The sequence below is a fragment of the Balaenoptera musculus genome, chromosome 18 (genome assembly GCF_009873245.2).
Source record: "Balaenoptera musculus isolate JJ_BM4_2016_0621 chromosome 18, mBalMus1.pri.v3, whole genome shotgun sequence".
In the NCBI taxonomy this organism is placed as follows: Eukaryota; Metazoa; Chordata; class Mammalia; order Artiodactyla; family Balaenopteridae; genus Balaenoptera; species Balaenoptera musculus.
In genome coordinates, this window is record NC_045802.1 from 24,703,379 (window position 1) to 24,726,988 (window position 23,610).

Sequence of the window (23,610 nt, forward strand, 5' to 3'; positions counted from 1 at the left end):
TTACAGAGTTAAGCAGCTTCTCTGCTGTTCTAACAGGTGAAAAGCCATTTAGGCCTTTACAGAGTTAAGAATATAAGAAACAACTGTTATCATAATTAATAAAATATTCTAATGAACTATTTTAATGAACAAAGTTAACTGAGAAAATGATATATGAAGTGACTATTTTAATGAACAAAGTTAACTGAGAAAATGATATATGAAGTGACTTCTGCTGTATAAAACCATATTTTTATAATGAGTTTATGTATTTTCAGTCATTCAAGTATAAATGCTCAAGTTACAGTGTTCCTGAAAGGACAAGTAAGGAATCCTTCCCCCCAAAAGATACTACTTTCATGTCAAGAAAATTACAGGGCCATTTTGATGCCTTTTACAGATAACTGTTCTTTTTCCTATCCTTTAGAGAAAAAAAAAAGTACCCTCTTTAAAGTGAGAAAGAAAATTTTTTCCTCAAAAATTCATGAGAAGTCCAAGTAAAGCTTAAAGGGTATAGAATCAAATGTATGAAGTATTTTTCAAATCAACTATTGGCACATTCAAAGAAAATTAGCTCAGCTAGTTATTGTATTTAATAAATGTCAAAACCATTAGAAATATATTGTGAACAATAAAACACACTTTGAAAATAACAGATTTTCAAATTCAGAATTTTAAAATCAAACTCAATGTAAATTTATAGCTTACTTCTGAGGTCTGAGTACCTGAACTATGCAATTACATACAAAATCATAGTCACCTTTCACTTAGATGATGAAAACTACTGCTTTCATCCTGGTGTTCATCTTCAAAACTTAAATTGGACCAGCTACCAGTGCTGTCTTCACCAATACTGAGATTCATCTGCTGGCTACCAAAAGACTCAGTTGACTGAAAGTCTTCTATTTCTTTTGGACTGGAAAAAAAAAAAAAAAAAAGGAAGGAAGAAAGAAACAAAGTCCAAAAGCATCAGATTCTGAATTATAGGTCTATCCATTTGATGATAAAGATGACAAAAACAAGAAGTGATATTCAGAGCTAGACCAGTGTCCATCTAACCTTTGGTTTAAATTCTCTTTAAAGCAGTTCATATTTTCAACTGGGACCTCTATGAAGGAGCACAAGTTCCTAAGTTTTTGTAAGACAGTATTTTATTTGTACCAAAAATTACCCCTTTTCTGGCTTAATTTAAGAACAAAAAAAAGTAGTTCAAGGAATTCTAGTACTGTCAAGCCTATAATCAAACTAGCCAAATCTCTTCAAGATTTTGAGCTTGGATCATAACCTCTCTCATTTTTTTCTCAATGAAAAGACATTTATATTTTTATTCCATCTTCACAAGAAATGTCATTCACTGTTCAATTACTGTATTTGTCCCTTCTACATTTTACTCTGGAGTAACAGTTTAAAGTGATATTTTAATTTTTTATTGAAGTATAGTTGATTTATGATATTAAATTAGTTTCAGGTGTACAACATAGTGATTCAATATTTTTGTAGGTTACACTCCCTTTAAAGCTATTACAAAATAATGGTTATATTTGTTTCCCTGTGCTGTACAATTTATCCTTGTTGCTTGTTTTACACATAGTAGTTGGTATCTCTTAACCGCATACCCCTGTCTTGCCCCACATTTTTAAACATGAAGAGGGAAAATGCTGATCTTCTGGTCAAAACCTTCTAGTGGCTTCTCGTCAATCAAAATAAGAGTCCAAATCCTTATAACGTACATCAGGTGTGACAACCTCTCACAACCTCCACTGGTCTCCTACTCTCCCTGGCTCCCTTGCTTTAGCCACACAAGCTTCTCTGAGGTTTCCCCAACATGCACAGTCCCACTCCTTTGCCTGGGACCCTGTTCCGCCTGATTCCCACTTACCTTATTCTCTCTCCACCTTTGGCTCTTTGCTCAAATGTTACTTTGTCAGAGCAGCTGCCCTACTACCTACTGAAAACTGCACCGCACCCCACCGGCTGCTACCCACTGCCACCCCCAGCACTAACTCCCTGCATCTCCCTATTTTAAGATGACCAAGAAAGGAGGCAGTGCTTGTCATGGCTTTGACAAAAGCTACTAAAATATCCGGCATTATCGTTTGGCTTAATTAAATTCCTCCTCAACTCAAGAAATTTTCTCTTTCTGTGAGACTAACAAAAAGAATCCTACAAACTAATAACACGAGCTGGTCCTGATGTCTTCCCAGGGAGAAAGAAGGTTAAAAGTGAATATTTTAACTAAGGCGTTAGTATCGCTGAGCACAAGACACGGTTACTGAAATGCAGAACACTGCAGGACCATCAGGAAGAACGGTCCCCTTAGATGGTGGCCTATCAAGAGGAGTGGTGGCAGGAGTGGAAGTATTTGGAGAATTTTTGCTTTCTTCAGAGCAGTTTGGTTAAATTACACTCTTTTAAAGAAAACTTACCTTTGTGAACAGAAATAAAAATTTAATCTCATAGTACATTAACATGGTGATACTCAACATTTGCTGTATAAAATTCTCCAGCTGTTTCTTTGATTCAACTTTACCTACTTCACAGCTTTGTAAACTTGGGCAAGGTGATTATCCACGCTAAGCCACATCTTCCAGCTCAGTGAACGGTTCATACCTTCCTTCCCTCAAAGGGCTGTTGTGGGATAATGAGACAGTGTCTATGAAAGTAACAGGTAGGCTATAAAACAGTACACAAATGTAATAGGGAATATTTTTTGTTAATTTAGGATTAAAAATAATCATATCTTGCTGAACAGGACCTAAGACACAAATGATCAAGTTAACTTTTCACTTCATCATAAGACCCGAAAGAAATCGGAAACTTACCTGCTAACAGCCTGTCCAACATTCCTCATCGCCGATGTCATTATCTCAGTAGTGAGGCTTTCAGCAAAGATGACACCGTCCTGTCCGATCCCACTATCAGCTGCCAAACTGGTACTGCTCAGCTGTCTCTCTGCCTTTTCAATCGCTTCCGCAACTATCTTCTCAGCAAGCACTGTCTTCTTATCAAGATCAATGTGAATTTGAGGGACATCGAGATGAAAAATTCTAGATTTCTGGTAGATGTTGCTAAATTTTGAATTAGAAACTGGCTTACTACTAGCAAGTGAATCTGGTCTGGGAAAGCGTGGACATGAATTTCCAGTGCAGTCATGGAGCTCTTTCCGGTCACAATACCTGCAAGCCTGACTTACCAGAGGTGACAACTTTTCTGCATAAGTGACCCTATCGGCCGCTTTTGTGGTCTCAGACATGTGGAAGACTACAGATCCTGAACTCAGCTCTAAAGCGTCATCCACTACTTTGTTAGCGTACTGTTCGATAGCCTGAACAACAGTCTCTCCATAACCACACCCACTCAAGCTGCCCATACTGTGGGAAAACCTGTGATTTTGGGAGGAAGGCTGAAGAGACGCGGGAAATTCTGGCTCGAAGTGAGACTCGGCATCTTCGTCGCATCCATTTTTTTCATAAAGGCAAGAATCTGTTAAGGATTTTGGCAAGCCAACTGTAGATGTCGTCAGCTCTTTTTTAACATCTTTTGTAATGTTGTGAGCGAGAGAGGCTGAAAAACTATACAGTTCCAAGCACTCATTTCTGCATGTATCCTGTGTCCATTCACAAGTCGGGTTTTTATGAAGGTAACCTCCACTTATTTTACTTTGTCTTTTTTTATCCACTCCTTGCTGGTGTTCTTTACTTAAGAATAGTAACAGTTCATCATTGGTTTTCACCTGTGAGCTTTGCACAGGGAACATTTTTGAGTTGCACTTCATTTTGGCCGTCTTAGATGCTTCTTGTAATCCTGACTTAACAGACCGATAAGCAAGTCTATTGGCATACTGGTCCATTATTAACTCACTATCACCACCTTCCTGTTTTAGTATTTGGATAATGTGGCCTGCGTACTCATCTGTCACACTTTCGCAGCTGGGATACTTGTATGTCAGACCTGACAGACAAGAACTTGGTGGTAATGAAAGAAGAAATGAATCTACTTCTCCTGGGTGTGCTACAGCCTCTACATCCGTCTTCTCTTCTGATCTATAATCTTGGTCACTATCAACATAACTGTTCCTCTTCTGCCTGAAAAGCATACAACTTCTAACTTTTGCTATTTTTTCAGCTTCTGTAATGACCTCCGCTGCCATATCACCTGCAAAATTGCATAATGTTTGTAAGTTTTCATCTAAGCAATTTAAAAAAGTAGGTGATATGCTTCTTTGACTTTGTACATTTAAGCAAGGGCTTTTAACCTTGGGTTCTTGAATTATTTTATTATCCAAATGGGAAGCTGCCATTTCGGTTGCAAGAGAAATGATGTGTACTGCTAACGCATCTGCAAACTGAACTTTCTTCCCTGAGGGCTCTGGCTTCACGTCCACTTCTGGCTGCTCTTCATCTTCACTACTTTCAACTTCTTCTGAGAGAGATCGCATGAGTTTCAACATGAACTCTTCTTTTTCTATAGTATTTTGTTCATTTTCAGACAAACTGCCGACAGACGAGTTGTGAGGTGTAGAAGGTGGTGTGGCAGGTGCAAATTCTTTTGCTAACTCCCCCTTGAGCTTTTTGGTTAACTTCTTGATGTCCCATTCAGAAGCAGCCTGGGATGGGACTAGAGGAGTTGATGGAGGAGTATCAGGTATCACATTCCCATCTCTGATTTTCTGTTTATCTTCCACGTGCAAACCATCTGCACATGTGAGCACTGGGGATGAGAAACTATGTGAATGGGCAAAAGGGTTCTCCTGCCCAAAACGCCAGGGCTCAAGTGCTGTATCATTCAAACTATGCTTTTTCACAGATTTGTCCTTAGCAATTTCCTTCAAATCGGGTTTCTGACCTGCTGCAGTTGGACAAGGTGGTAGCGTCTCTAAAGAAAATCCATGAGCCATATAACCTTTACATTCCAGAACACAATCCTTTCTTTCTGAAAGTGAACAGTGAGTAAAATGATCTTGAGCTTCAAGAAACTTGGGGAACTTTTCCGAGGTCAACCGTGACTCATCTCCAGGAATAGGCAAGTCTTCCTTGTGGAGTGCATTTTTATCTACATTTGGGATCACTGATTTGCTTTTGTCTATGGAATGTTTAACAATAGATTTAGATAATCGATCAGCAAACATGTCCTTCTTGCTAGCCTCACTCTGTTGCAGTGTTGCTTGATCACAGTGAAAAGGAGGGGTTTTTCCCTTTACTGTTTTATTTAAACAATCTTTGTGTTTATCCATTGTTTTTGTAACTTTGAACGACGTCACTGAATCTAAAGTTTCATTTACTATTGTATGCACCACTGCCACAGAAAAATTGTTAATAATCACAGGATCACTCGTTACTTTTGAAGAGCTCTCCATTTCAATATCATCATTAGTTGGTTTAACATCATTCTGGTTACCCGGATGGTGTTCTGAAGGTAAACAAATATTCCTGAGACAAGCTACCTCCTCTTCTTTGTTTTTTGTGGCAACCCCTGCTTGGGTAGAACCACCATTCAAATTACTATCATCAGATGATGGATGAGACTTTGCCTGATACATATTAGATGAAATATGATATGGGAGAAGAGCACTTCCTGCCAAGGGCACTGGTATAGAAGTAACAACTCCAGAAGTACAAAACAAGGCCTGTTGTACTGTGTATTCCTTTTTATATTCCTGCATTGGTTTTGTCACCATAATTGTTTGACCATTAAAAGTAGGGGAAAATGTAGACGTCTGTGTCGATGGCACTACATTTTCTGCACTCACATACTTAATGTTATCTGTGGAAACACTAACTGCTGCCTTTGTTGTGAAGGTCACGTCAAATTGAGACAGCTCAATGAACGCTTCCTGTATTACAGATTCAGACAAATCTTTTGCATAGGACTTCACTACTTTGTCTTCATAGTCAAATGACCGACGCTGTGGAGATGCAGGTGTTGGAGGATACGAAAACTGACACACTTCCATGATGCCTTCAAAAACAAGTTCTTCAGCAAGATCTGCAGCAAACCTAGCAACAGTGTTTGTAAAGATCTGCTTCTTTATATACTGTAAATCTCTTAGAGCATTTGTGAAAGCTTCACTCACCAAAAAATTAGCCAGACCACTAATGGCACGTTCTTTCAACGAAAACGCACGCTGCCTTCTCAGTTCATTAAATGCCATCTGAAAAACGGATGATGTCAATTTGACGGCTAATTGGCACAAAGCATTGGTACATGAAAAGACTCCTTTCTGTAAGTCTTTAAATGCACTGCCAAAACTTTTCTCCACAAGATCTGCTGCAAACTTCTGAATGCTATCTTTAATCATTGAGGATTTATTTTTAGATTTACTTTTTTGATCAAGGCTTCCACACTTAAGAGCTACCATTTTATTTTCTCCCTTTTTAATACCATTAATGTTGGATGTTGCATTTGTATGTTGGGTATAAAGAACCGAGCCCAGTACTTCACATGAAAGGCTATCTGCGTAATCTTCATAGGTATAATACACAGAATCATGATTTTCATGAATCCTATCTTCACCAATATCTGTTTGGCAAAAACATTCAGCAGAAGTACAGCCTCCAAGAGGACTAAAAGCAGAGGATCGAATAGGGCTAAACAAACCACTGTCTTCCCCTGATGCCTTCACTGGGCGGGGAGAATCTGGAGCATCACACAGGTTACTGTAAGGGGATTCTGGTTTACGAGGAGTTGGCTTCCTAACATTAGCTGGGAGAGCTGGACGATCAAACTTGAATTTTTGAGGATTCATTGTAGTGGTTACAGAACACAATTTTTCATGTTTGTGCCCTTTTTTTTGTGACAGCTTCCCTATGGCAGGATCTTTTAGAAATGGACAAGCAGACTCCAAAGTCTGTTCTAGTTCATCAAACTGATCAAAACTATCGAAAAACTCACTTACTTCTGAGTCTGAATCCTCAATATCATCTTTCATCACAGGAATTTTAGGTAACTCAAGTTTTGCTTTTAAACTTTTTTGATATCCTTCTTCATCCAAGAAAATAACAGGACTTGGACTTGAGCATTCTGATTCAGACGAGTAGGCAGGAGAAGAAGAGAACAACTGTTTCTGCACATCAGCATCACTATCTTTATCTGAAGCAGTGGATGACCTATAGAAACTCCTTTGGACCCAAGGCTCAGAAACTGATGTCGTGACGGAAGGTTTCACAGAAGGCAGTTCTTTATGTCCCAGAATACTTATTAAAGAAGCAGAAGGTTTAGCCAATGACTTCTGCCACCCAGAGCCAACCAGAACCCTGGTTTCTAAACGGTGACCAGAAATAGTCTGTGAAGCAGCATCACACTGGCTCCGTAGTGCAGTAATGTTTATTCCTACAGGAAAAGAATAAAATGATTATTCTTGAACAGAATTTTTTAATTAATTTAAATCAATGGGAATAAGTAGACTTGAAGCATGAAATATTTGTACTGTATCTTCTACACTATATTGTTTAACAGGTTCATCCCAAATCATACTTAAAAGCAAGTACATGCTTTATTTTACCCCACATCTGGGAATACCTGGTCTACAGAATGCCTAGCACACTGTCGCATGTTAGAAACACTAATATTTAGGTGACTCTGTCAGCTAAGTCTGCTCAAATTTGAACTTAGGCATGTTCCAAACGCTTAATGTAATAAGGGAAACAGTACTTGAACAGTACTACCTAAATAAGAAGAGAAAGAACAAAACTAAAAACCAGATAACGATGAACTTAAAATCACAAGGAAATTAATTCCTCAATCAGAATAGAAGATTTAGATGCTTAAACCTGATAAAATTTCAAAATAAATTTCAACTGAACAAGTCTGCCTTAAAACTTTTAAAACTGAACTTTACACCTTAATTCTCTATTTCAAGAAAAAAATCTAGTAAAGAACAAACCATCATTATATGGCTTTGAAGTCTCTTCCTCCTCTAAGTGCTCAAAGGCAGTGACAAAGTCATCTTCGATGGAAGATACTGACTGGTTAGTATCGTCATCATCTTCATTAGTGGCCTCAAGTTGGCACTTCTGATGCAAACATGTGTCCAGGGTGTACCTTATACCCATAGCATATTTACTTAGGAGACTAAAGATAAAATCAATTCTGAGTCTTGGTAATGTAGATGACACTCTCATGACACAAAGCATTCCAGGACGATGACTCTTGGGAAAGATAAAAGATGATAAGAATAATTTTAATTTCAAAATATATTATACTTATAAGACATATTACCTGGAAATGAAACCTAGAAATAACATGATCCCATTTTTAAAAAAAAGAAGAAGAAGAAAAGAAACACATGCATCCTGAAAGGCTCCCTGGTTTTGTAATGTTTAATTCTTTTCCTCATTCTTTCTCTACAATACTTCTCACTTCTCAGTCTCTTTTTCTCCCATCTTTCTCTTATCCAGGTATTCAAATTCTACCTATTCTATCTCCTTAAACCTGCTATCCATTCCTTTGACAATTATGTTTTCCTGTATTATTGTACAGTCCTGTGATTTTTCTTATTTAATCATTCACCTAGTTCAACAACTACATTGTAAACTGCTTGAGGACAGGAACCAGGTCTTAGTCTTTCTGTATCCCATTTTCCCATAGCTTTTAGTATGATACCACATTCTCTCCTATCATAAAAGAATCATCCCCTCTTTTACCTAAATTCCCCTAGTATTTCAATTTACAATAATGTTTATAGCTTTGATTAAAAATAGAAGTCGCCAGATTTTTCCATATTATTTTTAAAAATGTAAATATTGACAAATGACTTATTCAAAAAACTAGAAATTAGATAAAATAGCTAATCACCTCTTGTATCCTAGCAAATAAAACAAAGTAAGTATAAATGAAAAATATAATTAAGGAAATAAAGAGAGCAGTTCTACTTTTATCTGTAAATCTCATAACGAACACAGTGGTATTTTATACTTCAGGGAATAAGTAATTCAAATTTTAAATACACTAATAATTCAATTTTCAGGAGGGGAAACATGCAATTCATTTTTCTTTGAGGTATTAACAACAAAGTAACACTTAATAAAGAACTAAAAGCTCAATGTCACAAAACTAATGACCTTTTGGAAATGATGACGTTTTCGTTTATAAACAAAGAACAGATCTTCAGATATCCATTTTACATGGAATTTTTTAAACAAGAAAATGAGTTAAAGTATGTTCTCTAAAACATACAGCACAATATTTACACAAATTTGAAACTGGAAATAAGAGGGAAAAATTCCTATGACTTATACACAGGTAGCAGTTCAAGAAATCCAGAAATAATCAAATTTTAGAAAAAAATTAATATGTACTTGCATACCACTTACAGAGCTTCACACATGGAAAATCTAATTTAAAGCTATGACGAAAATTATTTTACCCTTCAGTGATTTCAAAGATTCTTGAGTTAGATTTCTTATGAATCATATTTCCTTGAGATGGCATTAAACAAAAAGAAACTTCACCCAAGCATCTAAAAGTTTAATACACTAAATCAAATGTCACTGTAAAATTTGCCAACAAAAACTCATTAGAAATAATATATAAAAGTTACCTGGTTTAGAGGACCATTGTTTATATCTGATGATTTATTTATATCCTTCATACAAATAATTTCATTTTCATTTAGACTGCAGAAGTGCAGTGAATTCAGAAGATCTGGGAGTTCCAAAGAAACTGCAGCCAAATCCTAATTTAAAGCAATAACACAATAAATAACACTGTAGCATAACACTTTTGTTAAAGTCCCTATAATGTGGCCTTATAAAAAAACATAAGGTCTACTGGTTAATAAATTTTCCACTTCATAATAGTTAACATACGCAGTTTACTGGCCACAATCAATTTTGTAAAAACTCAAAAATAAAATGTACTAAAATATTTTTAAATGACTATTTCTGTAGCCTTTTAAACATAATGATACCAAGCTATAACAAAATTTTACAGGGTTATCTCACACATCCACGACAATTTAGGCATTTAATAGTTTTTAGCTGCAAATGTCAACCTGCAGTCCTAAAGTTTAACCATGGAATTTTTCTTTTTTTTTGGTTTGTTTTTATTTCCATTACTCTAGGAGGTGGATCAAAAAAGATCTTGCTGTGCTTTATGTCAAAGAGTGTTCTTCCTATGTTTTCCTCTAAGAGTTTTATAGTGTCCAGTCTTACATTTAGGTCTCTAATCCATTTTGAGTTTATTTTTGTGTATGGTGTTAGGGAATATTCTAATTTCATTCTTTTACATGTAGCTGTCCAGTTTTCACATTTAGGTCTCTAATCCATTTTGAGTTTATTTTTGTGTATGGTGTTAGGGAGTATTCTAATTTCATTCCTTTACATGTAGCTGTCCAGTTTTCCCAGCAACACTTATCGAAGAGACTGGCTTTTCTCCATTGTATATCTTTGCCTCCTTTGTCATAGATTAGTTGACCATAGGTGCATGGGTTTATCTCTGGGCTTTCTATCTTGTTCCATTGATCTATGTTTCTCTTTTTGTGCCAGTACCATATTGTCTTGATTACTGTAGCTTTGTAGTATAGTCTGAAGTCAGGGAGTCTGATTCCTCCAGCTCCGTTTTTTTCCCTCAAGACTGCTTTGGCTATTCGGGGTCTTTTGTGTCTCCATACAAATTTTAAGATGATTTGTTCTAGTTCTGTAAAAAATGCCATTGGTAATTTGATAGGGATTGCATTGAATCTGTAGATTGCTTTGGGTAGTATAGTCATTTTCACAATGTTGATTCTTTCCATCCAAGAACATGGTATATCTCTCCATCTGTTGGTATCATCTTTAATTTCTTTCATCAGTGTCTTATAGTTTTCTGCATATAGGTCTTTTGTCTCCTTAGGAAGGTTTATTCCTAGGTATTTTATTCTTTTTGTTGCAGTGGTAAATGGGAGTGTTTCCTTAATTTCTCTTTCAGATTTTTCATCATTAGTGTATAGGAATGCAAGAGATTTCTGTGCATTAATTTTGTATCCTGCAACTTTACCAAATTCATTAATTAGCTCTAGCAGTTTTCTGGTGGCAGTTTTAGGATTCTCTATGTATAGTATCATGTCATCTGCAAACAGTGACAGTTTTACTTCTTCTTTTCCAATTTGTATTCCTTTTATTTCTTTTTCTTCTCTGATTGCCATGGCTAGGACTTCCAAAACTATGTTGAATTATAGTGGTGAGAGTGGACATCCTTGTCTTGTTCCTGATCTTAGAGGAAATGCTTTCAGTTTTTCATCGTTGAGAATGATGTTTGCTGTGGGTTTGTCATATATGGCCTTTTTTATGTTGAGGTAGGTTCCCTCTATGCCCACTTTCTGGAGAGTTTTTATCATAACTTGGTGTTGAATTTTGTCAAAAGCTTTTTCTGCATCTATTGAGATGATCATATGGTTTTTATTCTTCAATTTGTTAATATGGTGTATCACATTGATTGATTTGCGTATATTGAAGAATCCTTGCATCCCTGGATAAATCCCAGTTGATCGTGGTGTATGATCCTTTTAAATGTGTTGTTGGATTCTGTTTGCTAGTATTTTGTTGATGATTTCTGCATCTACATTCATCAATGATACTGGTATGCAATTTTCTTTTTTTGTAGTGTCTTTGTCTGGTTTTGGTATCAGGGTGATGGTGGCCCCATAGAATGAGTTTGGGAGTGTTCCTTCCTCTGCAATTTTTTGGAAGAGTTTGAGAAGGATGGGTGTTAGTTCTTCTCTAAATGTTTGATAGAATTCACCTGTGAAGCCATCTGGTCCTGGACTTTTTTTTGTTGGAAGATGTTTAATCACAGTTTCAATTTCATTACCTGTGATTGGTCTGTTCATATTTTCTGTTTCTTCCTGGTTCAGTCTTGGAAGGTTATACCTTTCTAAGAATTTGTCCATTTCTTCCATGTTGTCCCTTTTATTGGCATAGAGTTGCTTGTAGTAGTCTCTTAGGATGCTCTCTAGTTCTTCGGTGTCTGTTGTAACTTCTCCTTTTTCATTTCTGATTTTATTGATTTGAGTCCTCTCCCTCTTTTTCTTGATGAATCTGGCTAATGGCTTATCAATTTTCTTTATCTTCTCAAAGAACCAGCTTTTAGTTTCATTGATCTTTGCTATTGTTTTGTTTCTATTTCATTTATTTCCGCTCTGATCTTTACGATTTCTTTCCTTCTGCTAACTTTGGGTTTTGTTTGTTCTTCTTTCTCTAGTTTCTTTACGTGTAAGGTTAGATTGTTTACTTGAAATTTTTCTTGTTTCTTTAGGTAGGCTTGTATAGCTATAAACTTCCCTCTTAGAACTGTTTTTGCTGCATCCCATAGGTTTTGGGTCGTCGTGCTTTCATTGTCATTTGTCTATAGGTATTTTTTGATTTCCTCTTTGATTTCTTCAGTGATCTCTTGGTTATTTAGTAACGTACTGTTTAGCCTCCATGTGTTTGTGTTTTTTACGTTTTTTTCCCTGTAATTCATTTCTAATGTCATAGCGTTGTGGTCAGAAAAGATGCTTGATATGATTTCAATTTTCTTAAATTTACTGAGGCTTGATTTGTGACCCAAGATGTGATCTATCCTAGAGAATGTTCCGTGCGCACTTGAGAAGAACGTGTAATCTGCTGTTTTTGGATGGAATGTCCTATAAATATCAATTAAATCTATCTGGTCTATTGTGTCATTTAAAGCTTCTGTTTCCTTATTTATTTTCATTTTGGATGATCTGTCCATTGGTGTAAGTGAGGTGTTAAAGTCCCCCACTATTATGGTGTTACTGTCGATTTCCTCTTTTATAGCTGTTAGCAGTTGCCTTATGTATTGAGGTGCTCCTATGTTGGGTGCATATATGTTTATAATTGTTATATCTTCTTCTTGGATTGATCCCTTGATCATTATGTAGTGTCCTTCCTTTGTCTCTTGTAACATTCTTTATTTTAAAGTCTATCTTATCTGATATGAGTATAGCTACTCCAGCTTTCTTTTGATTTCCATTTGCATGGAATATCTTTTTCCATCCCCTCACTTTCAGTCTGTATGTGTCCCTAGGTCTAAAGTGGGTCTCTTGTAGACAACATATATATGGGTCTTGTTTTTGTATCCATTCAGCAAGCCTGTGTCTTTTGGTTGGAGCATTTAATCCATTCACGTTTAAGGTAATTATCAATGTGTATGTTCCTATGACCATTTTCTTAATTGTTTTGGGTTTGTTTTTGTAGGTCCTTTTCTTCTCTTGCGTTTCCCACTTAGAGAAGTCCCTTTAACATTTGTTATAGAGCTGGTTTGGTGGTGCTGAATTCTCTTAGCTTTTGTTTGTCTGTAAAGCTTTTGATTTCTCCATCAAATCTAAATGAGATCCTTGCCGGGTAGAGTAATCTTGGTTGCAGGTTCTTCCCTTTCATCACTTTAAGTATATCATGCCACTCCCTTCTGGCTTGTAGAGTTTCTGCTGAGAAATCAGCTGTTAACCTTATGGGAGTTCCCTTGTAGGTTATTTGTCGTTTTTCCCTTGCTGCTTTCAATAATTTTTCTTTGTCTTTAATTTTTGCCAATTTGATTACTATGTGTCTCTGCGTGTTTCTCCTTGGGTTTATCCTGTATGGGACTCTCTGCGTTTCCTGGACTTGGGTGGCTATTTCCTTTCCCATGTTAGGGAAGTTTTCGACTACAATCTCTTCAAATATTTTCTCTGGCCCTTTCTCTCTCTCTTCTCCTTCTGGGACCCCTATAATGCGAATGTTGTTGTGTTTAATGTTGTCCCAGAGGTCTCTCAGGCTGTCTTCATTTCTTTTCATTCTTTTTTCTTTAGTCTGTTCCACAGCAGTGAATTCCACCATTCTGTCTTCCAGGTCACTTATCCGTTCTTCTGCCTCAGTTATTCTGCTATTGATTCCTTCTAGTGTAGTTTTCATTTCAGTTATTGTATTGGTCATCTGTTTGTTTGTTCTTTAATTCTTCTAGGTCTTTGTTAATCATTTCTTGCATCTTCTCAATCTTTGCCTCCATTCTTATTCCGAGGTCCTGGATCATCTTCACTATCATTATTCTGAATTCTTTTTCTGAAAGGTTGCCTATCTCCACTTCATTTAGTTGTTTTTCTGGGGTTTTTCTTGTTCCTTCATCTGGTATATAGCCCTCTGCCTTTTCATCTTGTCTATCTTTCTGCAAATGTGGTTTTTGTTCCACAGGCTGCAGGATTGTATTTTTTCTTGCTTCTGTTGTCTGCCCTCTGGTGGTTGAGGCTATCTAAGAGGCTTGATGGGAGGCTCTGGTCAACCATGGAATTTTTCAAATGGGATTCTTGCCTACAGAATATACTTCTTTGGAGCTTAAGTTACATATTTATAAAATCCAAGTCTATTTTTCTGCCTTTCCTCTCTAAGGTATTATATCAGACTTTACTGAAAATTTTATGAAGATGTAAAGGAAAAGAAAATGCCTTTGTTTTTCTTCTCATTTGCCCTTTTTATGTAACTGTTTTGCCCAGTTAAAAGAATTATTAACATCTTTGACCCTTCATAGGGTATTTTCCTGGTTTTATCAGTAATTCTTAAAGAGGAAGTAGAGTATGAAAGAAATATTTTGGATACTTCTTTCAGCCTTACGTTCTCGGGACTATATCTTCTCTTGTGCCTTCTGTCTAAACTATTTCTTTCAGGCAAGAGCACAATCAAGACACACTGCAGAGTTTTCATTCATCATCACCTGATATGCATTATCTTTATAAATAATGCAGTGTTGCTTCTTCTACTAGGAGATGCTTTACTGCCACAAAAGGAAGCACGGCAATCACAAATTTTAAGAAGCGGTACGAGGTGAAAAAAAGTACGCCTACCACATCTACACGAGCTTCAACTCCTCTTCACGTAACTTTGGAGCTTTCCTTTGCTGATCCTAATCTCAACTGTCAGTCCCTTTATAAACACCTGCCTAAATCAAACAGGCTAAAATTTTCACAACTTTTTACAAATTTTATCTTTTAAATTTAACTCTATCTCAATTAAAAACATAAGAATATGACTGTTGAAGTTAGATTATAAAAACATCAAAATAAAAAAATAAACCTTTCAGTCTACATTATGACAGAATGGAGAAAACGTCAGCCTGTGGTTTGCAACCTTCTCAGATAAGTGACTTTTGTGGTCTCTTAACCTAAAACTGCTTTCTGTCATAACAAGGACGCTTGGTGAAAACACTAAAAGTGAAAATGTCCAAGGCACACTCAAAAATTGATCTCAAAATGTCATCTTTTAATTTTAAATAGGAATGATAACAGAAGAGTTTAATGTAAATTTGGGGCTAATAAGGCAAATTTTCCATGCTCTTAAAATTTGTTCCACATAATCTCTCAGGGCCCTTTCCAGTTCAATAAATCGACCATACCTGTATATGAGCAGCATCTGTTTCTTCATTAAAACCTAGAAATGTGACCTGAATAAAAAAGGAATAAAGATCCATTAAAATTTTAAAGTCTTGTCTCAATTAGACTGTGACAGAGCTGAGAAACAGCAAAAAAAAGCACACAAAGCATTAAAATGCTGCTGTCGTGGACAGGATGATTAATTTTTTCTAAGATGATCACAAAGTTTTTTCACCAAAGATTTGGCTCCAGAACTGAGGTTCCTAAACCTCCCCCACAGCCACTTCATTAGCCAGTTCAATCAATTCTAGTCCCCAAACATATCTCACATGTACCCACTTCTCTCCATAGCCCCTGATGCCACTTCTCACCTGTGCACCTCCAATCCTCTCCCACCTGCCCCAGGAATTATCCTGTCATTTCCCTGTCGAAACCTTTCCAGGCTTCTCAGTGCAAAGTCCTAACACAGGGCCCAAGGTTCTGGCTTAGCTGGTGCCTTCAACTTTCCCTCACTTGCATTCATACACATGGGCCCCTTTCTGGGTCCAGAACACGCCAGAACATTCCTGCCTAGGGGCTTCAGAGTGGTGCCCTTTCAACCCGGATCTCTATTCCATGGATGTTTACATGCCTAGCTCCTCCTCATTCTTTAAGTTCCAACCTAAATGTCACCTCCTCAGAGAGGTCTTCCCTGGGCACCCCCAAGGCTACCTCCTGATTGACTCTTTGGGATATCATCACTTTTTTCCTTCAATGCCTTTACACAGAGATTCCTCTGCAAAAGTTTATGTAAATTAAATTACTGAAGAAAATCTAATGGCCTGAGGAAATGTCACATTATTAAGTAAAAAGGACAAGTTACAGAAATATGATATAGACTATGCACACAATTTCAACCTTATTTTTAAAAACATATGCATGGAAAATAATACTGGATGATAATATACCAAATTATAAGCAGTGATTAACTCTCAATGACGGAATTATAAGTGATCTTATTTTTCTCTACTCTTTTCCCCCATGGTTTTTTCTTTCTTAATTCACAGGATTAATGATAGTCATTTTCTTTTTTATGCTTTCAGTATTTCTTATTTTTCTATATGGATGATGTACACTTTTATAACCTGAAAAAGTATTATTTTAAAAATTTATATTCCCTTTATGTCTTTGACATCATAAGAAGAAATTTTGGTCACTTGAAGATAGACTAGTAAACTGTCTACTAAGCAAGTACTGTGACTAAAAATATGAAGCACTTAAATGGCAGCAATACGGATAATCAACTCTCAAGCATTAATGGAAAACAGCATAGTTGAAATACAAAGCAACACTCAATATACTTTAGATCTCTTTCTGATAATTAAAAAGCAAGTCAGAATCTTAGATTATTCCAGAATCTTTATTCTCATTAATTATGGGTACTACTTCACAGGAACGTTACAGTTAATTTCCAGGTGCCTAGGTAAGTTATTAACCTGCAGGAGCCTGTCTCCTCACCTATAAAACTTAAGGTAACACACCTCCTCTCCCACAGTTGTGAGGATTAATTAGATAATGTGAAGGAAAGTGCCTAGCACATCATAGGCACTCGACAACAAAGAGACACTCAAATAACAAGTTTCCTTCCTTTCTTCAAAAAGATACTTGGAGATATCTATAGCCTAAAATGAGAAATTCCTTCTATTCTTTCAAGTTTCCTTTTACTGAATACAAAAGAGAAAATAAGCTGGCATAGAGTTTTGAAGGTGCCAGGAGAAGTTTGAATTTCCCATTGATTAAGGAATGTGGGCTCAGAGGGGCACTGTGTAAGCAACTGGAGAGAGACGGCTGGAAAACTGTTTGAGGGCAGAGGACACAGAAGACTTGTCACGCTTGGCAACAGCTGAGGAGATAAGGAGTGGCTTGGCTTTACTAAAATAAAGTAAAAAAGGATAAAAAAGAGGAAAACAGCCAAGAGCCACAGCACTGAGCTGATACAAAAAGAAGAGGCACAGGTCAGAGACCATTACAGGGTCTGAAAGGTGTGCTCACCATCCTATGGAACCACTTCAAATACAGTTTCTCAAGGAATATGAAAGAAAATCATTCCCAAAAATAATAATCAAGATTTTTTATTAGAACCCTGATTTCAAAAAAATTTTTAAATTCACATATTTATTGGTTTTGAGCTTCAATGGCCCAATACCCTATCTCTCTTCTTTGGTAACATAAATGTATTGATCGACTATGGCTATACTGTTGAAAAAAATTTAACTCCTTTTTATAGTAATAAATTCAAACAAAGGCTGGAAACGCTGATGCAACAGAGAAATAGATGAGCAAGTAGTATATCGTATCCATAAGGTGGTAAATATCTTAATTTCAAAATAAACGTACCACTACTTTTTCATTTTGAAACAAAGCACTGAATTTAAACAACCAAGAAAACAATAACCCAAAAAATAAATATAAGAAATAAGTATATATTTTGTTTCAGAGTAGAAAATTTTAGTATGAAATTCCCAATTACTGAACATAGCAGAAATCATCTAATACAGTGCTGTGTGTCTGATGAGTGGCAGGTAATGCCTGTGCAGTGAATTAAATGTGCTCATTATAATACACTAATGTTAGCAGGTATTTAATATTTAAAACAGGTACTTCTCACGCATGTATTAATGTGCAGAGATTTTAGGCATTCTAAAAATAGACGATGCAGTTCTACAAAGATACATGAAAATACATTGTGCTGCATTAGGAAAGGGTATAGAGAGTAATCTGTCAAACCTCAGTCAAACTGGCATGTTCATCCTGCTTTAAACAGTCCTCTGCTGATACACTGCATAGTTCCTTCTCACTCTGCAATAAAGACTTTACGGACTGGAACACATCTTCACTGAAGCTCTGAAAATAAAAGATATTCTTAATCTACTTAATTCTAAGAAAAGGTAAAAAATCCTGGTGATGGATTAAATGAAGAGTCACTAACTTTCCAATGAATATTCACTGGAAACCTTTTGATGTAACAGAACTCAACTCAGCTGAGAGGAAGAAAGAACAAAAGGCTAAAGTAGAGCTCGACGTGTTCAACGCACACATGCCACAGCCCAGTCACTCAACCCACTGGAGACCACGAGGCCCTCAGCCAGGTTCTCTCACTCTCACCCTGCACTAAAACCTAACAGATCACATGTCTGATTTCCAAGTCACTGGCAGAACAGGAGCAACAATTTATATAAGGAGACGATGTGGAAGCTAATAGTAAGGTATGCTAACAACGTGATGACTCTCATAACAAAGTTGGAGATGGAAAAAAAGAAAGAGATAATAACTCAAAACAAGGCTTTTCAGGGGTCTTAAAGCAGCTGTATGATGAAAATGAGGGAAGGCATTCCAGACTGGAAAGAGAAAGATGTCACAAGTGCAAAGAAACAGAGGGAGGAAAAAGGTACATTAAAAAATGGGTATTAAATTTGGACATAAACAGAACATTAATTTCTCTCTACCTTCTGATTTGTTGATCTGCTCTTCTATCAGAAATGTCCTTACTCCCCAATGTTCCCCTGTAGAAATCCTACCCATCCCAAGACCTGTGAAGATTTTCCCATCCCTTAGTCATAATAAATCTCTAAGTTCCTACTGTATTGTTTGCACATTAAGATCATTTAACCTATATCACAACATGTTATAATAACTGCTTTCATATATAGTCTTTCCTACCCATTAAACCAAATTACTGAGGTCAGAGATTGTCTTATACTCTATTTATTTCCCCAGATTTCAGTACCTCACATACAAGATGGACTCAATAAATGTTCGCTAATTTTAATAAATTAAAAATTAGTGGAAATCTTATCTAAGAGAAGGGATGCAAATATGAAATCAAAGCAATTAAGAAAAAATGCAATGTTAAATTTGAACTTTCAATATGAACTCAAGATTCTTCAGATGTATGTACTACATTTTCCCATTGATACATCATAGAAGCAATGACCCTCAGTAGCAATAAGCATACCCAGCACACAGATTTTGATTTCTAAATACCATTCACCAATTAAAAGAACTAGATCCCCCTTGACAGAATGGCTGGTTCCAGGTCGGAGGCAGAAATGTATGAAGTGTGGCTGGGACATCTTATTGTGAAAGAATGCAAGGACATGCAGATTAACTGGGTTATTTCAAAAGAACACAGAAGCCAACTTGAAGGAATTCCAATTGGCCAAATTTGGGATAATCTGAACATCAAAAAATAAAAATGATAATGGAGTATAACAACTGAATTTTAAAAAAAAACTACAAGTCCATTAAAAGAGACAGATAAAAAGGGTGGGGATTGGGGGAGTGCGCTACTTTACATTAGAATGCTGGCTAAGAGATATGAACAGAATGACAAAATTTTAAAATTCCGTTTGTAACTCCCTCCAATGTAATTACTGACTTAGGAAAGGATCATCAATTACCCTAATCCACTGGGTTAAAAGCTACTGGGGAACAAGATACACTGTTCTGCAACATCACCTTACATATTATTTATTAATAGTGTTAATTACAAAGGGATTATGTGTCTTTAGATTGGAGATATCTGGTGGTTACAACTTATCTACCTGGTCAAGCCTGGCACTAACAATATGCACCGCCTGCCTGATCTGACAGAGTGGAATGACCATGACATCATCTTTGAGGTGTTCCTGCTGAACCTAACCACAGGGAAAAACAAATGAACTCAGAATATGGGAATGTTCTACAAGATAACTGGTACAGACTCTTCCAAAGATTTGCCATCATGAGAAAAGAATCTAGACCATTGAACTGGAGCAGACTGGGGGAGACCAAAGAAACACAATACCCAAACACAGAGTGTCAACCTCGCTTAGATCTTAGATGAGAGGCAAGGAAAAAGTAACAAGGATACTTGAGACAGCTGGGGAAATCTGTGCATGGACTGCATGTTAGACAGTGTTACTGAATTAACGATTTCCTGAGGGGTGGTAATAATGCTGATGTTCTTAAGAGATGCATGCTGATATATTAAGAAGAGAAGTAAAATAATGTCTGTAGCCTACTCTCATTTAGTTTCAAAAGGGAAGTGTGTATATATGTACACACACAGAATGGGTGTGGCAAAATGTTAACAGAAAGTAAATCTAAGTGAAGAGTATATGTGGTGTTTATTGAACTGTTTTTTCCCCCAATATCTGAACATTCAAAAGTTTAAGTGATTCTGTTTTCATTAATGAGTGGAAGTTTTCAGGCTAAGATATGAACATGAACTGAAAAAAGGAAAACATATGAAATGTGAAATCTGAACATGAGCAATCATTATAAACTCATGACAGTGAAGGAACAAAGCACAGATCTTGATTTCTAAATACTATTCAGGGGTTCTTTGGAGAAATAGCCCATTCTAGGTCCGAGGAAGGTAAAGTAGAAAGTGAAACTGGGTCAATTTTGTCCTAGGAAGCAATCAAAGAATTATGAGGCTGTGCATAACACACATACACATAAACAGTATATAATATTTACATTCATGTATTTTTATCTAAAAGGGTTTCCAAGTATTCAAGTGAATTCAAACCAAATCTTTATCATGGGCCTAATATAAATAATGATCTGAATAAAAAAGACATTAAATTAATAGTATAAAGTTTCAGCTGCAGCCTAATTCCTTATCTCAGGAATATATTGGTAAATTCAAGTCAAATAGGTAGGTAGTATAATGTCTGAAGAACAAGATCACTAGCTCACTACTATATTTTGTATATATGTATTTCTTAGTTCTAATTATTAATTTAAAGCAATCAGTACAATTTAAATATTAATTTAAAGCTATGGGTCCAATTGCTAATCTGAAAAAAAGTATAGTATACTCTACTTTACAGAAAGTGGAAATAGAGAAAATAGTTTTTATTGTACTTTTTTCAAATTAAAAAGGGGACCTACTAAGTTTAAAGGTACCTGAAAAACACATGGGGCATATTACTTAAAAATGTAATTACTACACTGTTCCAAAATAAGTTTACTTTCTGTTTTCCGACTCCGCCGGCACCTTTCGATTTGACAACCACTCTCTTCCAGTTAGCAGTCAAATCTAAACATTTCTCAGATCTCTGAAGAAATGAGTAAATAAACGAAAAGGCAGGCCTAGCAGCTTACAAGAACACTAACAATTAGAAGCTGGAAAGAAGATGTGCAAAGGAAACAAGTGTTATCGTAAGAGAGAAGAAAAGAAAGAAGCTGTAACGAAAGAAGTCAAAGGCCGTCTTAACATGTAAGGACTTGTCAAGAGTGTCATATGATGCAGAAGATGAAGCTAAAAAAAGGGTTCACCAAGACTGCTGACCATCCCCCAGTATTCATCCTCCCTTTCTGCCTTTAAGTAACACCCCCCCACAGCTTTAGCAAAGACAAAAATGTCAAGAAATGAAAGGGTAACCAAATCGTCTCAAGGGAGGAAAAGAGAGAGGGCTCTTCCTCAGACGAGGAAGCAGAAGCGATCAGGAATCACATTCAATTTGCTCACTACTGATTATCCAGCCCATACCTAACACGGGGCCTGGCATATAAGCAGCACTCAAATTTATATTATATTTGCTGAGTGAATGAATAGATGGTAATATTTTGGGGTAAAGCTAAAGCTGTATAAGGAAAGTCACACCTGATGCTTATATTGCTAAAAAGAAGAGAGAAAACTATCTGCTGAGAAGAAATAGGGAGACGTGATCTTTGGGAAATAAAGTTCATTGTCTTCATGATTTCATATCACTATTTTCATATATGCCAATCTTTTCAGTATTTTATCGTTATTCAATAATAAGATTCATTTTAAAAACAAGAATACCATAGTATAGCTGCTTAACAAGACTTCGACTTCAAAAAAACTGATCAACATTTTTATTAAAACTATCACTAAAAGGAATCCAATATAGTGAACTTACTTTTCTGACAGATGCTCTAGTTTTCATGTGACTGTTTCTGAAAGTCTGGAAGGTCGCCATAACTATATTGCTGTTGTAGGTAATCAGTGAAGAGTTAGTCCACAAAAGACCTAAAGAAAAAAGATTAAAAGAAAATGACTATTTTATTGATCTTAGTGATTCAAGCAAGCATTTTGTCCTAAGATAACTTCTTAAATTCAGTCATTTACAAAAAAAAAAGAAACATAAGAATTCTGAGACGTAAAAATTTATTAAGCAATCCAACATGAATATTTGAAAAATACGAATATTGGCACCTTAACAAGATACCAAATTATTACAAAAATCTTTTTAGGTTCAAAATTATTATAAACTAGTTTATCCTTATCTAGTCAATCTCACTGCCCTTTTTTATTACAAAAAAGAAAATATTTGAAAGCCTCAATAAGAAATATTTCAAAAGCCTTTTAAAAATCTAAAGCAGAGAACGTCACAAAAAGAATCTCAGCCTTCTTGCCTCCTAAAAGTCACTCTATCCCTACAGCAACTGTGAATGCTCTAAACGTTCTTATTTCTTGGGCAGAAAGGTTTAATAATAAACAAATGAGAATATGAAATAAACAAATGAGAATATGAAATCTGTACATATCAAATAAAATCAGATAAAAACAAAGCCCTTATATAGGAATCTCAACAGCATACCAATGACGAGAGTTCAAAAACATCCAAGTTAAATGATTAATACCGTAGTATTTAAAACACATGCACAGACGTGTTTATACACACACACATACACACCCTCCTTGGGAGAAACTCTGAAACTAAGTCTCAGCTTTTTATCAATGTTTTAATGAAATATCTTTTAGAGCTTAAATCAACCTGGGCATTAACCACTCAATATCCACATCTGACCACAGTAACTTGTCCCTTCATTCAAAATCTACTTGCACTAGATGCTATAGATACGGAGGAGAACAAGGCAAATATAGCCCATTTGGATCAGAGTCTTACAAGGAAACTGTTTTATTACAGTAAAGGGTAGGAGTGAGAACTGAATACTAAATCACTAAACACTAAAAAAATTGAATCAATAAAGATTTGAGAAATGGCTAATTAGTTTCAATCAAACTGGTCTTCTCAAGAATTACCTAGTTGAGGTTTTCAAGACATTTAGTTAATATCAATTTATACTCTGAAGACATTTATAGGCAAAAGCAAACTTCAACCTAGTCCCCTGCAGAACTGGAAAAAAAAAAAAACTAAACTAAATTTTAGTGGAGTTCTAATTTTATATTCTTCCACAACAGAGATAAAACTGAAGTGTGTGTGCAGGCAGGCACACATCTGCACCTCCCTTTAGAGATTTCTATATTCTGATTTTTCACACAGAATTCTGTTTTTTAGACAAAAAATTCCTATTCT

At 36.0% G+C, this 23,610-nt stretch overlaps 1 protein-coding gene across 3 annotated transcripts in view; it reads right to left on the reverse strand.

Moving 5' to 3' along the window:
• Window positions 1-23,610, reverse strand: part of AKAP11 (A-kinase anchoring protein 11) — a 53,781-nt gene that overhangs the window by 18,282 nt on the left and 11,889 nt on the right. For all 3 annotated transcript variants that reach the window (XM_036831413.1, XM_036831414.1, XM_036831412.1), the window contains exons 2-8: window positions 22,210-22,319; window positions 18,062-18,178; window positions 15,319-15,366; window positions 9,518-9,652; window positions 7,862-8,126; window positions 2,802-7,308; window positions 740-895 (exon numbers count right to left, since the gene is read on the reverse strand). In XM_036831413.1, the coding sequence (XP_036687308.1) occupies window positions 740-895; window positions 2,802-7,308; window positions 7,862-8,126; window positions 9,518-9,652; window positions 15,319-15,366; window positions 18,062-18,178; window positions 22,210-22,269 (5,288 nt within the window). In that variant the 5' untranslated portion in view covers window positions 22,270-22,319. The remainder of the gene's footprint in view (window positions 1-739; window positions 896-2,801; window positions 7,309-7,861; window positions 8,127-9,517; window positions 9,653-15,318; window positions 15,367-18,061; window positions 18,179-22,209; window positions 22,320-23,610) is intronic.